This window comes from Hyaena hyaena, unplaced genomic scaffold, assembly GCF_003009895.1.
Source record: "Hyaena hyaena isolate Hyena2069 unplaced genomic scaffold, ASM300989v1 scaffold_614, whole genome shotgun sequence".
In the NCBI taxonomy this organism is placed as follows: domain Eukaryota; kingdom Metazoa; phylum Chordata; class Mammalia; order Carnivora; family Hyaenidae; genus Hyaena; species Hyaena hyaena.
The window spans coordinates 633,023-652,339 of NW_024081244.1; the positions used below are offsets into that span (position 1 = coordinate 633,023).

Here is a 19,317-nt window from a genome sequence, read left to right on the forward strand (position 1 = left end):
TGCCAAACAATCCATTATTTTATTGCTAGTTGCAAAACAGTGATTTTGTAATTCCAACATGCCTTCTTCAGGTAGGAGCTGAATCAGGAGCGAATCGGGAAATTTGCCTAATCTGATATTTGGCTACCCTGAAATGCAAATTTCGTAGGAAAGCCAGGATGCTTTATTAAGTTGGAGAATAATAATCAAGTGCCTTAGCCAAGATGATCAAGGAAAATTATGACTTCATGAGTTTTACTGGATGTGTTTCAATCTGTCAAGTCCCTATTTTTTGATGCTTAAATTGTCCCTTCTTTGGCCAGTAGGAAGCTATTCAAGCCACTAGTGTCCTTAAGACCTGAGCTAGTTGTGTGAGATAGTGTCCTTGTTTTCTAACACACAGACAACAAGAGCATGAGTGCACACACACACAAGCACACACACACACACAAAACCATGAGCTCATGACCTGAGCCAAAATCAGTAGTCGGGCACTCAACCAACTGAGCCACCTGGGTTCCCCAGAATCCATCCTGTTTCTTGTATCCATGCTTTGTATGAGTTGGGCTCCAATGTGGGAAATCTTACCATAAAACTCTCTATTTAGCTACGGAATAGCTTCTGCTCCTTGCAGAAGGAGATCTTCCCTCCTCCCCCACCATGCTCTTGCACATGGGATCGTAACCACTTGTGAGGTCTCCCCCTCACAGATGGGACAGTTCCCTGCTGTGGTGCCTAAAACAATGTGCTGGCAGCCATTATGTCTGTCCTCCACACTGGACTGGAGAATAGTGCTCTTACATCCCAAGGGCCTAGATTCGAGACTAAAGCAAGATCTCAGTAACTGTTTTTGCCTTCTTGTCCTGTCTCTTCATTCAGAACTGTGCCCATCACATCACCTCTGTATGAAATGACTTGATGGCTATACTGTCTACACAGTAAAGATCACCACCAGAAGCCCTGGCCACTCTGCTCATGCTCTGACACACTGACCCCTATAAATTTCCATTTTACAAAAATATTGATCCATTTCATGTTGAGAACTTTATATATGGTGGAACCACTGAATTAGTCAGTTCCTAGGAGGAACATACATACGGCAGACGCACACTAGGTAATTTGAAGACAGTGTTAAAAGAGACAGTTTACACAGCATTGGAAATGTAGTGAAAGCCAAAAAAAGGCCTGGAGGCACAGGGGAAGAGAGAAGCAACCAGAACATGTGGAGGGCCTGGCAGCCAGGTGCTGTGAACAGTAGTGTAAGCATCAGCCACTGGCAGACCCCACAGGGAGGGACCATAGACACCTGTCCTCACTCTTGGGCCTCCATTGAAAACCCAGTAGAGGCCAGTGGACAAGGGAGTGTGGATACAAAACAGGTAGGTCAGCCTCCCGGAGCCTAAGCAGAATGAGGAGGGGAACACACAAGGGCAGGGTCATGTGGACAGTATCCAATCCAACAAATATAAATTGATACTCGGTGCTACGAATAGGAAAAATCATTGTCCTAATGAGGTTACCTCCCTGGGTTCAGAGCTTTGAACCATTGATTCCTGTTTTGAGATCCAGAAACTGTGAGCCTGGCCAGTTGTCAGTTGGCCAGTTCCTCTAAATCCATTGTGAACTCCACGAAGATGACAACTGTGTTCGTAGCTATCACTTTATTTAAATTTTCATTCATCGACTATGTTCCTCAGAAGGAAATCTTAGGGACATAAAGAACTGATCTCAGCAAACAAGATTCTTTCTGCTGCTATGCTCATCACCAAAGGCTTCTCTTTTGTGAAGTGAGGTGCCCAGTGACTTTCCATCACTACCGAGGTGGGATAACTAAGGAAGAAAAGTGACATCGAATTAAAATTTGAAATAGTGCCCCTCTGGCTAATTCCGTAGATGAAACTACTATCCTTTACTTTCATAAGCGAGTGAGCTTCCTCTCTTTAGCCCAGTCTTGGATGGAGGCATCTCCAAATACCAGGTAGAATATCAGTCCTGATAGGTTAATGGCAAACAGCAACAAGAAGACGTTTCTCCATCCAAATACAGGGTCCTGAGGACACAAAACCTCAAGTAAATATTACCCCTTTCATCCATTTTTTTCCTCTATGAAACCATATTCATAGCTTAGAGGACCCTATTTGCTAGCAGGTCTCCATGTAGCTGCAAGTTGGCATGTAGGCACGGAAGTGACATCTAATGACATCTGTGTGGCCATGTGGTTTCAGTTTCAAAGACTGAGTATCGCCCGAGGATCATCACCTCTTTGGCTTCAGAACGGGAGAGAGTGAGGTCATGAGAGGAATTGCTCGACATTTCTTTTTGCCAGGTTGATCCCATGACAAAGCTACCCACAACTTAGTTGTATTTTCTACAACATGAATAAGTTCTTTAGGGATGCTACTACCCTACGAATGGATGTGGCCGAGCATTTGAGAGTCCTTCAGAGGAAAACGCTACCTGGCTGAGGAGAAGCCCGCTGACGGTGGGTGCCGCGATGGCCGCTGCGCATCCTAATTCCCTTGAGACTCCCATGAGGAGACTGGAATGTCTGTGGATGACAAGAATGTTCCAGGCTAGATCCAGAGCTGCTTCACAGTATCCTTCAGCCTTGCTCATGTAATTATGTCAGAAAGGATTTGCACTGTGTATATTCAGTGAGAGGCACTGAGTCAAATCAGTAAAACCCCTCCCCTCACATACCTGAATAAATGGCCACAGGCTCATCTGTGGTCCTTGCCTGTGATTTATTATGTCCCAAAGTTTGGGGCTCCCAGAAAGCTTCGGGCCAAATCTTTTTCAGAATAGGTGAAATATGAGAGTGGAGGTTACCATCTTACCTTGGAGCAATATCTAAGGGGTTGACATAGATCCCTGACTGACTGATGGGGCTCAGCCCACACGTGATCATGAGGAGGGTCATCGTGGTGACGTAGCTGGGGGTGAGGTAAGGCAGAACCAGAAGGAGAGCTGAAGAGGGGAAATTTCCTGGGAACGAGGAACAAACAAATTAAACATTGCGATACATCTTTGGCTGTTGTATTTGCATGCTCTTGAAGCACCTGACCCCCAAGCCCTGTCCTTACCAAGAAATGTGGCAATTTTCCTCACGGTCACGAGCCGGAAATTCTTGGTCAGGAGGAAATCTGCCAGTTGGCCAGTGAGGATGCTAGTGACCCAGGCAATGATAAAAGGGAGGGCAGACAGGAACCCATTCTGAGGAGGGAAAAATCAAGTAAACCATCATAATAGGGGCAGTGAGCCCACACCTTTTATTGAGAAACCACTGATAATCACACAGACAACCCTTAAATCACACATTCTTTTTTTAAAAACTTTTTTAAATTTATTTTTTGAGAGAGTGAGCAGGGGAGGGGCGGAGAGAGAGATGGACAGAGGCTCTAAAGTGGGCTCTGTTCCATGCTGACAGGCCGACAGCAGACAGCTGGATCCAGGGCTGGAACTCACCAACTGTGAGAGCATGACCTGAGCTCAGCCCACTAAGCCACCCAGGCACTCCTGAGAACGTACTTTTTTTTTCTTTTTCTTTTTTAATGCTTATTTTATTTTTAAGAGAGAGAGACAGAGCGTGGCCAGGGGAGGGGCAGAGAGGGAGGGAGACACAAAGTCTGAAGCAGGCTCCAGGCTCCACGCCGTCAGCACAGAGCCCAGAGCCGGGCTTGAACCCACGAACTGCAAGATCATGACCTGAGCTGAAGTCCGATGCTCAACTGACTGAGCCACCCATGCGTCACTGAAATCATACTTTCTTAAGGAAGTCAGTAGCCTTTCTATTCATATCCTAAGGGAAACTACCAGTATGAGTGTTAAATACTGGGTTATTTCGGGGTGAGTAGTATAGGATACACTTTCCTGGATGGAACGATTTGGGAAGATGAAGTGATTGGTGGGTCGTGCGGGCTGGAGGAAGGCCCGGAAGGCTAGGCACTCACGTCTCTGATGTTAATGTTGAACACAGAGCTGATGTAAGTCGGCATGTACACAATCAGTATGGTGACTAGCCACTGATGGCTGAAATTGCACACACCGATGGACCATAGAGGCAGAGACCTGAGCATGGCCTTGATGGGAAGGGGCTGCTTCTGAGGGATGACCTGGAAACAAGCGTACTGATTAGGATGGTAAGCTCTGAGACGTGTGCATGCGTGCAGCTTAATCAGCCTGGAAACGCAGAGGCGGTTGTGAGCTCTCAGCAGGCTGTCAGAGCACTTCCTGTACCTGGTGAGCCAGGGAGGCTACGATATATTCTTTTTCTGTGACGTTTATCCACGGGTGAAAGATGGGGTTGTCATACACCAGAGCAAACCAGAGAAGGCAGTAGATGCAGCCAATGCCTCCTGTAAGCAGAGGATAACATTGGTAACCACGCCAGTTTCTGCTTTCTGTGGGAACTTCTTTTAGGTTGGCACAGTTTCGAGCACAAGTTCTGGAAAAAGCCCTTGCTCATAATATCCCCTTTCTGTTTCTCAAAAAAAAAAAAAAAAAAAATGCACATGAATATTGCAACTTTCTAGAACCTTCTTTTGTCTTTTTACGTCTCATGATTATTCGTATGTATGGAAATCACAGACCTTAGGAATGGCAGAAAACTTGGTATTTCAACTTTTTTAATATTATCAAAGGAAAGTTATCTCTTTCAATACTGTTGACAGCGAATGCGAAGGTTTATGACACTAAGCAACCCTCCGAGTCCTCTGTAGACACCAGCTTGGCTCAGTTTTGACACTAACTACTGGTAGTTGGCACAGACCCCACAGACTGAGGGCTCAGTCCCACAAGGCGGCCCCCACTTTGGATGCCAGTCCCAAGCAGTGGGTCCCCAGGTTATGCATGCATCTGACTCAACTGCAAAGTTGAGTTTTGATAATTCTCTCAGTTTTAATAATTTGCTAGAACAGCTCACAAAAGCTGTTTTGTGAGACATTTACTTACATTTACCAGTTTATTATAAAGGATATTATAGAGCATATAAATGAACAGCCAGACAAACAGATACACAGGGCAAGGTCTGGAAGGTTCTGAGCACAGGACCCCTGTGGAGCTGGGATCAGCCACCCTCCCAGCACACGGATATGTTCACCAGTCTGGAAGATCCCGTAGTTTCAGTATCTTTAGGGAGGTGACATCACATAGACATAATCGATTATTAACTCACTCTACAGCCTCCTTCCCTCCTGGAGGATGCAGGTAGGGCTGAAGGTTCCAAGTTCCTAATCGCGGTTTGTTCTCTCTGGGGCCTGTCCTTCATTGTGAAGCTATCTCGGGTCCCCCAAGAGCTGTCTCTTTAGGAGAGAAGATGCTCCTAATGCTCAGGAAATTACTCTGTGTCAGAAACTGGGGACAGAGATGGCATACACATTTCTTACTGCGTCACAATTAACCATTGTAACAGGCATACAGAGGTTTGCTCGTTCTTATTTGCATTTCCCTAGTGACTAAGGATGTTGAGCCCCTTACCATGTGTTTATTTTCTCTCCCTCTATTTTCTTCGGTGAAGTGTCTTTGCACACTGTTAAAGCATTTTTCGTTTTGCTTTCTTACTATTGATTGTTGAGAATTATTTACACATTCTGGATAAAAGTCCTTCTTAAATATGCGTTTTGCCCCACGAAAGAACAAGGGTTTTCTCATAGGCTTTCTTCTGGGAGGATAATAACTTCAGATTTTAAAATCAGGTCCAGGATTTATTTTGAGTTGGTTTTTCTGTAGGGTACAAGATAATGGACTAAAGTATCCAGTTTTGTTTTGTTTTTTTTTAAATATTTTTATTTATTTCTAGGAGAGAGAGAGAGACAGCGTGAGCAGGGGAGGGTCAGAGAGAGAGGGAGTCACAGACTGAAACAGGCTCCAGGCTCTGAGCTGGCAGTCAGCACAGAGCCCGACGCGGGGCTCGAACCCACGAACCGCGAGATCATGACCTAAGCGAAAGTCAGACGCTTAACCGACTAAGCCACCCAGGCGCCCCTGTTTTTGAGCACCAGCTATTAAAAAGTCTACTCCTTTCTCCATTGGGTTCTCATTGCTCTTTGTCGAAAATCAGTTTACCTTTTATGTGAGTCTGTTTAGGACTGTCGTCTGCTCCTTGATCTATTTTCCACGGATAGATATGCCAACACTGAAATGTCCTGATGGCATAATCTTCTGTGTCTTAACATCGGGCAGTGTGAGTCCTCCAACTTTGTAACTCATTTGCAAAACTATTTGGCTGTTCTAGAGTCCTTTTATTTTCATGAGAACAGTTTTCAGTGCATAGGTGTTTCCCATCTTTTGTCAGGTTTATTCTTACATTATATGTTTGTCCATGCTATTGAAAATGGTACTGCTATTTTTAACTTACGTTTCTTAGTCTCTCAACGTTGGTGTGTCTTAAAATGTCCTTATTTTGTCTCTGTTTTTGACATTTCCCCCCATTCTGGCTCCAGAGTTCTATGTTAGTTTTTTGTTCCTCACAGGACTTGAAAAGTGTTATTTCACTGCCTTCCTCCTTGCATTGCTTCCAACAGGAAAGCTACCCTCTTCGTTGTCTCCGTTGTTCTGTACATAATGTGTGTTTAGCTTTTACTGCTTTTAAAATTTTCATCTTTATCACTGGCTTTCAACCATCCAATTACCTATAACTTAGTGTCATATTCTTCATGTTTCCGGTCCTTGAGATCCATCGACCTTCTTGGGTCTGTGAGTGTGTAGTTCTCATTGACTTTGGCCACCCTTCACCCATTATTTCCTCAAAGACCTTGTCTCCCCCCCATACCACTCTTCTCTCAGTGTGCTGCCCTTGCTGGTGCTCTCATTCATTATTGTTGTTTTTCTCTACGTGGTCCATTCTGGATGATGAATACTGCTATTTTTTAGGTTCCTTAATCTTTTCTCCTGGTGCATCTAATCTGTCCTTAATTCCATGCATATATTATAATTTCCATCTCTCGAGGTTTGATTTGTGTCTTTTAAAAAAGGTTTTCCATGTCTCCACTTCTGGACAAATAGCCTTCTGTAATACCACAGTTATAATAGCTGCCTATTTTAATGCCCTTGTCTGTGAATTCTAACATGGTGTCCGTTCTGGGTTGGTTTTGATCAATCTTTGTATTCTTCTTCTTACAGGTTGTGTTTTCCTGCTTTTATTTTTCTGTGCCTGGTAATCTACAATGGGAACCAGACATTCGTGGATGATAGTTGGGTGCTGAATGTCTGTGTCTTCCTCTACAGATTTTTGAGCTTTTGTCTGCGGTACAGTTAAGTTACGTGGAAATAGTTTGATCCTTTTAGGTCTTGCGTCGTCATTTGTCACAAGGCCCCCCAGCGAGGCCTCCTCTGGGGACTACTGGAGAAAAAAGGTGGTGGGCATTCTGCCCAACTGCCTCTGAATTGTAAGTGTTTTCAGTCTGTCTTGTGGAAACGGGCACTGTCTCTGATTCTCTGTAAGTACACGATTCCGTTCTTTAATCTTTTCAGTGATTTTCCCCACCTCGGGCTCAGATGATGTGCTCACACGCATGTCCCACAAATAACCGGGTTTCTCCATGTGCAGTTGCCTTTACTGGGTGTTGTTTCCTGCCTCACAGTCTCTGGGCTTTTAAATTTGTCTCCTCAATTTTGTTTCTGCTCCTTTCCCTCTTCTTGTGCCCCGCCCTAGACCTCCCTCCTCACAGGTCCTTGTTCCTCATTGTCTTTACCCTTTTGGTGTTTAGCATTTTCTCTCCTTTCAGAAGCATGCATCTAACCCGGGACCCTGACCTGATGCACCTAATCAGAGACAAGGCCCACAGCGGTGGCTTGCTCTCTGCGCATCTTTCTTTCCTCTCTCTCAAACCACTGCTCTGCGAGCCTGTCACCTACAGCCTGGGGGGGGGTGGGGGGGGAAGGCCACACCCAACCACTTTGTGCTAATGATGTTTTATGGCAGACTGGTAGCATCATACTTGGAGATATGATACCTGGAGACTCACCCTGAATATGAAACCCTGGAACGGGGAGACAGGTGCTTACCAAAGACATAGAAGACAAAAGGCCACCCAAGGCTTTGGCTGATGATGCCACCCAGGAGGATGATGGCGAAGGCTCCCAACGGCATTCCTGCAGAGAGACAGAGTAAGCTGTGGGGCTCTGGACCGCCACTGGCTAGACACCAAATGAATGATGGATGGTACGTTAATGCAGTGTCACCCACCATAACCAGGCAAGCAGAGTAGAATACCTGAACTTGAGATCTATCACTTGTTCTCCTGAGGATCCATTTTTTCTGGCAGTTCCTTGATAACATTGGGGACAAAAGCCATGCTTCTTCTTCCTTCCATGTTATTTTAACTTTTAATTACACAAGTCATGCGACATATGCTTCTGGAAAAAGCACAGAGTCCTGCTACATGCCACCTCAATCCATTCCCACTCTTGTCTGCTGTTAACAATTACCTATTATGCAGTACATCGTTACATACCTTTCCTCTCTGCAAACATATACAATACATATCTACACAAACACTTACCTCCTCATAAAGGCATTTAAGCGACATACGACAGAAAGCTAGATTTGTCTGTTCATGTGCTAATAACACTGTTTTAATTTCCCTACTTCACAGAGTATTTTCATCCACAGCAGGCCACACTTCCTTCTCACAACTTTTTCAAAACTAGGCTATTGAATTTTTTTATTTTCCAGATGAACATTAACATCAACTTGTCAAATTATATACGTGTGAGTTTTTATTTATTTATTTATTATCTATTTAGTTTTTAATTTAATTTAATTTTTTACTTTTTAAGGTTTATTTATTTTCGAGAGAGAGACAGGATTCATGAGCCGTGTTAGTTAAAGAAAAGTAATTCACTAAGAATAACATGTTTGTCTTGGAATATGGATAGAAAACGATGAAAAGACCAGCAGACGCATAACACTGGGTAGGCAATCATTACCAACACAAGACTCCAGCTACTCATGGGCACACGAGGCATTCAGTTGGTGGTGTGCAGGAGCCAGAGAAATGTGTGCACATCTCTTCCTAACTGGGCATTCAGTGACTTGAAGTTGCTGTCTTTAAATCAGCCGCGGTGGTGGTAGTTAGAGCCCAGAGATTGATAAATATTTTGAATTAGTTTTTTTTCTTCCTAAAAAAAAGCCCATTTACCAGCAGAATGATGGTGACTTGTGACAGTGTGGCCCAATTCAGCCATCTGCTGGGAATCCCGGTTCTGGCCCCAAGGGCACTCTGCTTGGAAACGGAAATAACAACCATGGCAGTAATAGGTTCTTTAGCAAACTGAGTTGTGGCCCCAACCCTGTGTCTCTCCATAGGGCAAGTTTGTGTCACTGGCCAAGGATGCCTCCCCTATGTGGGCTCCCTTGCTTGAAGCTCAGCCCTTGTTCTCATATCCACACCATCAGTGGGCAGAGTAATGCAGCAAAGAGAGAGAGAAAAAGAGTTCTAACACTTGGCACACTTGAGTCACGTAGGGTGACCCTTCCACCTGCTTTATCTTAAACATGTTAATTTGCCCGGTTTTCCATCTCACTTCTCGCTCTGTGCTTTAACGTTGTTTAACTGTACAGTTACAGCACCTCATTTGGCCCAGAAACCTGTCTGTTCATGGCCTCTGGGATGGGTGCCAGGTGGTGTCCTCGGGGCTGACATGGCATCTTGGCAAGGTCCCCTGTAACAGACATGCTTTATTCAGTCAACATTTGTGTTTCTACCACCACACATGTGGCTGTATGAATATTGCAGGATTTTTTAGAAATTTTCCCTGCTGTATGATAGTGCATCATTTCAGATTAAGTGTGTGTGTGTATTTCTATCACCTATGAGACCTGCCTCAAATATGAGATACCAGTTCTATTTTGTCTGCTTAGTCTTCCTCCCTTAAGTGGCTACAAAGTTTCCTGCCTCTACATGTGCCTCTGTGGTTCCTTGGAGAGAAAGACATAGAATGTTGTGTCCCAGAGGCTGGCAGTACGTGGCCCTTCCACAGTTAGTGTCCTTGTGGGAAGTCTTCCTTCAACCTCATGGGATGAGTCATTCTGTTCACCAGTGCAGCCTGTTGAGAAGCCCTAGAATCACCAGAAATGGCTGTTTCTTTAAGAACTACTGAGGCAGAAGGGTAGGCTTAGCCCACCTCACCTGCCGACGGGTCCCTCCAATGGCTTTCTGTTGCCCCCTCAGATAGCCATTGGCTCTGTGTTCTCTGAAGCAGGGAAGGTTTCTAGAGGCTAGTGAAGACCACCTTCTTGGGGCCACTAAGATGGTCCCTTAACTCTCAAAACAAGGAAGCCTCTGGAACTTGCAGTCTTACAGATTCCCAAGATTGTTCTAGTCAGTTAACCTACTCCAGTAGCTCTATGCCTATAGAGCAGGAAATGAGAGAGAGAAGGGAGCTGCTACTTCTGTAAGGTCACTGCCTTCCTTCCAGAATTTTAAACTTGTATTCCATGCTTTCCATCTCCTGATTCTTCTGTTGTATTCTGGGGTAATCCTTCAATTGTCCAACTTGCTCATTTGATGGTCATCTCCCTTCATTTAAGTACCCGGACCACTCATTGCAGTTAAAAATATTAGCAATTATATTTTTAATTACCAACAACCATGTTTATAGCAGTCTATTTTCTAAATTATTTTTTTAAATTCTTAATTGAAGCATATATTATTTGGTTCAGGTATACAGCCTAATGATTTGACAATTATACACATTACAAAATACCACAGTAAGCATAGTTACCATCTATCACCATACTAAATTATGACATTATTGAATATATTCTCTATGCCATACTTTTTATTCCCATGACTTATTTATTGTATAACTGGAAGTTTGTATCTCTTCATCTCCCTCCCTCCCCATACCACGTCTGGAAACCACTAATTTGTTCTCTATATTTTTGAGCCTGTTTCTCTTTCCTGTTGTTAACTGTTATTTGGTGTGTTTTTTTTGGGGGGGGGGGCTGGTTTTTTTTTTTTTAGATTCCACATACAAGTGAAATCGTATGGTAATTGTCTTTCTCTGTCTGGCTTACATGACTTAGCAAAATAGCCTTTAGGTTCATTCATGTTGTTGCAAATGGCAAGATTTCATTAGTTTTTATGACCAAATACTATTCCATTATGTATCTACACCACATCGTTTTCATCCATCCATCTATTGATGGTCACCTGGGCTATTTTCATATCTTGGCTATTGTAAGTAATGCTGCAGTAAACACAGAGGTCCAGATGTCTTTTGCATTAGTGTTTTCATTTCTCTTGAGTAAATACTCAAATATGGAATTATTAGATTATGTGGCACTTTTATTTTTAGTTTTTTGAGGAGCCTCCGTACTGTTTTCCAAAGTTGCTGCACCAATTTACATTCCCACAAATAGGACACAGGGATTCTCTTTTCTCCACATCCTCACCAACACTTATTATTTCTTGTCCTTTTGATACTAGCCATTCTGACAGCTTTTTCTTTTTAAATAAATGTTATGACACATATTCCCTTAGCTCTCTTCCATGTTAGTTGTTAATCACATAAAAGTTTCTTTTAATTTCTTTTTCATTTGAGTTTGTTCTTACAGATTTTGAGTTGAGTCTCTCTCTTTGTCCTCTCATTTTCTTTAAAACGTTTTTGAGGATTTGTGTGGGGTGGGGGTCAATCTTGATTTATGCTTGGCAAGTCCCATTAGTCAGCTGTGATAATGGATGTGAATTTCCTTATAGTCCAAATCTGTGGACTACTCCCCTATCGGTGAATATGAGCTCTGGTGACAGAAAATAATCCTCCACGATTGTTAAAGGCTCTAGAGGATCTAGAGGGGTGTGAAATCAGTCAGTGTGTGTGTGTGTGTGTGTGTGTGTGTGTGTGTGTGTGTGTCTTGTTTTCTGGGCTTGAAGAGTCCCTGACTCTCTTGATATCCATAAGTTAGCTGGGGAGTTACCCCTGTTTCCTTATCCAGAAACTGCTTCATCAGTCTCCTGTTTGTTAGCTCTATTCTTTCTGTTTTTCATTTTTGCCCAATATTATATACACTTCTTTCTTCAGTATATTCCTTCCAGATACACTGACCAGGCAAATCATAATCAGAAAACAGTTCTCAGAACAACTGAAAACTCTTCCAAAGAAGATTAAATTGGATCCATACCTTATACATAGAATACTAATATAGATTCCAATATATTAGACACTTAGGTATAAAAATGAAATCACACAAGTTCAAGGAAAAACATGGGCGGATGCTTTTATAACTTTTCTATCTATGACTCAAAGCCCAGAAGCCATAAAAGAATGATCAATTCAAATATGCAAGAATATGTATTTTTAAGAATAGGAAAAATCATTATAAGCAAAGTCATGTTACAAATATCAACTTGGGGGAAAATAACTGAAAATGGGGCACCTAAATGGCTCAGTCCATTGAGCATCTATCTGATTTTGGCTCAGGTCATAATCTCATGGTTCATGAATTCGAGCCCCGTGTAGGGCTCTGTGCTGACAGCTCAGACCCTGGAGCTTGCTTCGGATTCTATGTTTCCCTCTCTCTCTGCCCCTCCCCTGCTCATGCTCTGTCTCTCTCTCTCTCATAAAAGTAAATAAGCATTAAAAATTTTGTTTTTAAATAACTGAAAGTCATGGCACAAAGGATCCATTTCCTTAATTTATAAATATTTGGTCAACATTGAGGAGAAAACAAAAACACATTCAACAGAGAAATTATCAAATACCCCAGTGTGAGAATGTTGGATTCAGTGGACTCTTTTCAGTTCTGTGTTTCTACCTGCTATAGTGATGGTGCAGAGTCGGCTTCGTTCATGTGGAGGACCCCATTTCTCCCAAAGCGCAAACTGGCCCCCAAATATCGATCCCTGAAATCAAAATAGTTAGAGCTCTTGGTATGTGATGCCATGTAGAAATTCATATCCGTCTCATATTTATAAACTGCCAGGATACCTGCATTAGGCCCTGGACTATTCGAGTTGCAATGAAGAAGGCTAGTCCAAGGTCAGCTGCCAGAGGGGTGAAGATAGTGAGAAGGGAGGATCCAACCAAAGAAACACCAACCACTCGCTTTGTTCCTATTCTTCCAGCCAGGTACCCACTAGGAGCCACCGTCAGCATCATGCCATAGTTGACAGAACCAAAAAGGATGCCCTGGATTTGAGGACTCCAGTCATACACAGGAGCCTTAAAGAAACAGAGAATGCGATAGTAAGCCATGTACAAGAAGGTTCTTACATAACTGAACACATCTTTAAGTGTTATTTGTTTATTTTGATACAGAGAAAGAGCATGAGCAGGGGTGGGGCCAAGAGAGGGAGGGAGGGAAGGAGGGAGGAGGGAGGGAGAGAGAGAGAGAAAGAGAGAGAGAGAGAGAGAGAGAGAGAGAGAGAGAGAATCCCAAACAGGCTTCATGCTGTCAGTATGGGACCCAATACAGGGCTTGAACTCACAAACTGTGAGATCATGACCTGAGCCAAAATCAGGAATCAGACGCTTAACTGACTGAGCCCCCCAGGAACCCCCCAAATAAAACATTTTAACATATAAGCTCTAAACAAATGAACAAACAGCAAAAGCAAGAGCACAGCTTAAATCTCGTATTACTTACCTCTGCTGAGAGACTCTTGGGCACATCATTTGAGCCACTAAATGAGTCAATGGGAAGCATCTCGGTGGAGCCATTGAACCGGGACTGATGGTTTGTGCCATTGACCATGGCTACCATGGTGATGTTAATGGCAACATACTGGGTCATCACCATAAAGTTGCAGAGATGTGTGATGAGGGCTAGACCATAGCGGGTGGAGCAGAAGCTTGGAACTGGAAATATTACGACATTAGTGCTTTCCTTATCAAGCCATCATTTGCTTCTCACAAGTTCTACTATAAGAAGGTACCGCAGACCATCACCTAATGAGTTAAATAGCTTTGCTACTGGTTTCAGGAAAGATGCAAAAGAAGGAAATCACAGAGTTGAACGAAAGGTTGTTTTCATACCACAGTGGTATAGAGACTGACTTGCTCTGAGGCATCTGTCCACCTGATGATTTTGTCTCTCCCCTTCTTGGGTTATTGTAGTCTATAGTCGATGAAATTACTCAGAAATAAACACATATATGGATGCAATACATACATGGTAAAATATGCATTTTATATACATGTAAAGAAAAATATGTATATGTACCTATTTAAGTTACATAATTTAAATAACTAACTTTAATTCATTAAATCATATAATTTACATCATATGTCCTATATAAATAATGTAATTTTTTTAACTCTAAAGGAATTGTTCACTGAGGTAGATGATTGTCCTCCTCATATATCTGGTCATTGAGGACAAGCTTTCATTTAAAGTTTGGAATCAAACTCTTAGAAAGATTTTCTCATTAGAGAAATTGACAACCTATGAAAAAATTTGCAAACTATGAAAAAATATATTGAAAAAATAGTGGAAAGAGAAGTGAGCATGGCATCCAAAGCTGTTTTTATATTTCTGGGAAAGATGGCTATTCCCAGGAAGAAACAATTGCAACAATGCAGAAGAGAAGAGAGGAGGGTTGGGTTGCAGTGGGAGCAGCAGAAGAGGGGAAATGTAATCAGATCCCAGATGGACCCCTGGGGTGTGAGGAAGCCACACAAAATCAAGCTTTAGGTTTTACAGACCAGCGGTGGGGGGAGCATCAGAGAGGTTCTTGTCTAAGAACTAGAAGAGTAGAGTTGAGGTTCACTGAGGAAGGGAGTCTTGTGGCCAGAGCAGGGGCTTGGGGAGTGGGGGAGTCAAGAGCTAGTGGACCAACAGAACTCCCTTTTAGGGCCTCCGAGTGTTGAGAATGTTGTTGGATACACAACTCCAGAGTTTAAAAAGAGGTAGGGGTTGAGGTGCAGGACTGGGAGTTAGTACTCTGCACGTGATACCCAAAGCCATGATATTTGAGAAATGAGAACACAGAAAGAAGAGAACCAAGGACTGACTCTGGAGATTTCCAGTGTTTAGGAAGACAACTAAGTGGGGAGAAACCAACAAAAGAAACTGAAAAGGAATGGCCAGTGGGTTTGGAGGAAAACTAGGAGAGTGTGGTGTCCTGGAAGCCAAGGGGAAAAGGGCTTCAGGGAGGAGGGAGTCAGCAGGTGGGTCAGATGGCTCTGATAGGTCATGGAACATAATGACTGAGAATTGATTCACTAAATCCTCTGAGGCAGCTACCACTACTGTCCCCATTTGATGGCTGAGAAGGACATAGATACACAGAGACCCGCTGTGTCAGGTGTCTATGCTCATAACCATTGTATAGCAAGGATGTGATGGCCTTTATTTTGTCCTGGATGACCCCATGAGAATACGTTTGTGGTAAGCCAAGTGCACTCAGCTGTGGGGTTTATATGGTGTGGGATAGGAGGTCAGCACCCTGTGTGTCTTCAAGATGTCCTCAAAACTTCAAGGAAGGAGGTGCCTTGAGATAACAAGAGTCTTTCCCCACAAGGACATATTGTTTTTTCTTTTAGTGAATGGGGCTGGGGACAGAATTTGGAGGGGAAAAAACCTGTAAAATATACTGAAATTAAAGCAGAAGTTCAAATACAATATTTTTGTAAAGGTTTTCCTGCCTGATTCAAGGCTCAGTGATGACTTCTTATGTCAACCACGTCAACTAATAATTTGTGAGTTCTTGTGTTCTCTGATTTCTCCAAGTTGCCTTGGGGTCTAAGAGACCAAAGGCTACTGAAAAGTAGCATCAGCAAGCCAAGGGAGTAATGGCTCACAAATGAGTGGGTTGAACATCTGCCTTCTCAGTTTGCTGAAAGATTAACTAGAGGATGTTAAAAGGCTTAGCCTGGTGCTTGCTTGATAATAAGTGTTTCTGTCCTGTGTCCATTATGAATGAGTTGTTCCAGCCATGTCCACTCTTATAGGTTGGTGCCAGTGTCATGCTGGCTGAAAAATTCTCAAGGATTACCCTTAGCTACATGAAAGTGTGTGAGTTTGTATGTAAATGTGAGAGTGTACAAATTAATAAATATCTTTTAGGCCTAGTATTTAAGCACTGGAAGAGAGTACTGACACAATGAAATCATAGACTTTTGAAACTTGAAGGTTATCTATGGAAGAATTCGATACTACTCTAGTTAGAGTCCAGGAGACTAGTTTTTTAACTTGATGTGACAAACAGATCCTAGGGTGACTCCAGGGGTTCCCACCTCATGACGTTCACAAATGTGTATAATCCTCTCCGCTTGAATAGGGGCAAGACCTATGAGCTGCTTCTGGCCAGCAAGTGATGGGATGCACTCTCATGATTTCTATCATAAGACTCCAACCTGAAGCTGGATACTTTACTCATGGGCTTGAGAAAGGAAGCAGAAAGTTGGAGAAGTCCACACAGTAAGGAACTATAGGCTGCCTCAAGGACAAGAGAGTGGTCTCCAGCCAAAATCTTGCCAAAACCCGGACCATCAGCTGCACAATTGTAAAGAGATGAATTCCCTGACAACCTGAATGATCTTGGAAGTGGGATCCTCCCTAGTCTAGCCTCCAGATGAGAACACAACCTGGACAACTGCTCGAATGCAGCCTTGTGAGATGCAGAGAACAACCAAGGAAACCAAGGCATGTCTTAACCTCTGACCCACAGAAATTGTGACATCATAAACGTGAGTCACTTTAGGCCATTAAGATTGTGGTAGTATGTTTGCAGGGATAGAAAATGAATATGGTTGGAAACAAATAATAAAGAAGAGGTATGTATATTAACAGACCACCCAAGAGGCTTTTTTTGGAGGGGAGGGCACACACTGAAAGATATTTGCATTATATAACATTGATATTTGTTACGAAGGTAAAATAAGACCTCAGTAAGTGGAAAGAAACTCTAAGGAACAACAGAAAAACATCCCCCAAAAGTCATACAGTGAGTAAAGGACTTACGGTAATTCATGGATAAAAGCTAAATTACACATGTGATTCTGAGCTAGCTGGTTAAATATATGGAAAAATAAAGTTGGAACAATATCTTATATTTTAAATAAAAATAAAGTTAACATACAATACTGTAGCAGTGCATTTTGTCAAATGAAAGCTGCCATTGATTTTAAGATGTGTCATTTTTTGTTCCACTAAAAATCAGTTGATAAGCTAATAAAAATATCAAACTTAATAGATTCTGAACATCAAACTGAATGCCTGAACTCCCCTCCCAAGCTTGCTCCATATAGATTCTTTCCCAACTCAGATGATGGACAATCTATCCTTCCAGATACTTGATTTCTTTCTTTCACACCTTAGATCCAATCTGTCTGGAACATACTCTTGTCTTTACATTGAAAATGTGTACAGAATCCGACCACTTCTCACCAGGGCCATTGCTACCACTTGGTTTAGAGCTACTTCCAGTGGATTCAGGCTACCAACACCTCTTGCTTGGATTTTTGCATTAGACTTTAACTTGAATTCCTGCTTCCAATTTCCTTCCTTCTTTCTCTCTTTCTTTCTTTCTTTCTTTCTTTCTTTCTTTCTTTCTTTCTTTCTTTCTTTCTTTTTTAGTTTTTTAAAATGTTTATTTATTTTCAAGAGAGAGAGAAAGAGACAGAGTGCAAGTGGGGGAGGGGCAGAGAGAGAGGGAGACACAGAATCCAAAGCAGGCTCTAGACTCCAAGCTGTCAGCACAGAGCCCGACACAGGGCTCGAACTCATAAACTGCGAGATCATGACCCGAGTAGAAGTCAGACACTCAACCGACTGAGCCACCCAGGCTCCCCTCCAATCTATTCTCAATAGAACAGTTGAACTGCTCTAGTCATGCCATATGTTAGATCACCCCTTCTTCCACTTAAAATCTTCTGTATGTCTTCACTTTTGTTCAGATTAAGTACTAAGCTCTCTATGGTGGCCAATGCAAAGGGAATATTTGTAACTTTTGTATCAAAATTTTAATTTCTTAGGAATAAACACTGAAGAAATAATAATTGAAAATGAGACAAGTGCTATGTTAAAGAATGTTTGCATATGTATAATGTATATAAAAATAGCTTAGTAGCAAAGCAAAACTTTGTAACTTAAATATCCAACCACATGAGGATTTTCCGGATAAATAATGCTTTATCTGTTGGACATATTAAAACAATAATATGCATCCTTTAAGAAGAACATTTGTGAGTATTATAAAGGAGTATGGAAAAGTATGTGTGGTCAAATTAAACTTTTCTTACTTTACCTAATTAAGCAATACAATTATATTTACAATATTACATGCAGTGGCAATCAGAATATACAATACTAGGTGTATACAAATTTGCCTGCAATTGTCAAAAATGTAAATGCACATGGACAAAGATTAGAAGATAATCATCAAAAATAAAAGACTTTTTTTAAGAATAGCGATATTTATTTCCTTCATATATTTGAAAAGCACATATTAATATTACCTGATTGTTAAACAGAATTCAACAACTTATAAGACATAAATTCATTTGTTTGTATTATGACATTGCACATAAAGAATCCACCATAAAATCCTAAACCCAAGCCATCAAGGTTGAGTTTACCTTTCTTGGGAACGAGATTCTCATCCACTTGTGTGTTTTGGGAGAATTTACTCTTCTCCACCGTGGGACTCAGCTCTGTCATGGTGGCCATTGTGTTCTTTCCCCTGATGTTTCTCACCTACTGGGGCAAAATACACAGGTGTCAGCCAAGAGAAGGAGACACCTCTGATATGCATACACAGCGGTCAACGAGCAACCTGAAGCTAGGCCGTTCCATCTCGGTGGGGGCCGAGGAGGACCGTTATCCCCTCTTGGCCTAATACAACAGGTGCGCCAAGCCTCAGGTGTGGAACTGTTTATTATTAGGGTCTAGCGTGCTCACTGTGTACCAGGGTAAGAGTGCTGGCTTTGCAGCTGGGCATTTCCAAGTTCAAATGCAGACTCATGAGTTACCTAATGTGCCAAGAGTCACCAGAAGCAAATCTGTGTGTTTCAGCTTCTTCTCTGCTGTTAATGATAATACGCACGGCCACGACAGCGGCAGCACTGTCATCAAGGATTGCAAGGGTTAAATAGACTGCACATGTCTGGCACTCAACAAGTGGTTGTCGCATAGTCTATTGTCATTGTTGTTGGAGCCACTACAGATGTGGGTCACTTGAGAGCTGTGCTCCTCTGGAATATTCTACTGCACCGAGAACCTGGGTTCTAGTGCCCCCATGATTCCCGTACTGCTCCCCATTTGACCCGCTCTGAGGGTTGCTGTATGTATGTCACTAACAGTTAGGGACCATATTTGCCTGTGATGATACAATTTTAATCCCATATTATTTATGGCCACAGATGATAATGTGTCTATGAGGTTCTGGAAATAAC

At 42.4% G+C, this 19,317-nt stretch overlaps 1 protein-coding gene across 2 annotated transcripts; it reads right to left on the reverse strand.

The window, feature by feature from the left end:
• Positions 1 to 1,644: 1,644 nt before the first annotated feature.
• SLC17A3 (solute carrier family 17 member 3) lies at positions 1,645 to 18,592 on the reverse strand. 2 transcript variants are annotated; one of them, XM_039257334.1, is made up of 11 exons: positions 18,502 to 18,592; positions 13,568 to 13,779; positions 12,910 to 13,143; positions 12,737 to 12,824; positions 7,984 to 8,070; positions 4,216 to 4,334; positions 3,930 to 4,091; positions 3,063 to 3,192; positions 2,817 to 2,964; positions 2,437 to 2,527; positions 1,645 to 2,029 (listed from the first exon to the last, which is right to left on the reverse strand). In XM_039257334.1, exons 1-11 carry the CDS (start codon positions 18,590 to 18,592, stop codon positions 1,895 to 1,897), a joined length of 1,497 nt encoding a protein of 498 aa, XP_039113265.1. In that variant the 3' UTR covers positions 1,645 to 1,894. The 2 variants fall into 2 exon arrangements, with proteins under 2 accessions (XP_039113265.1, XP_039113266.1); XM_039257335.1 differs by lacking the exon at positions 12,910 to 13,143.
• Between the last annotated feature and the right edge of the window lie 725 nt (positions 18,593 to 19,317).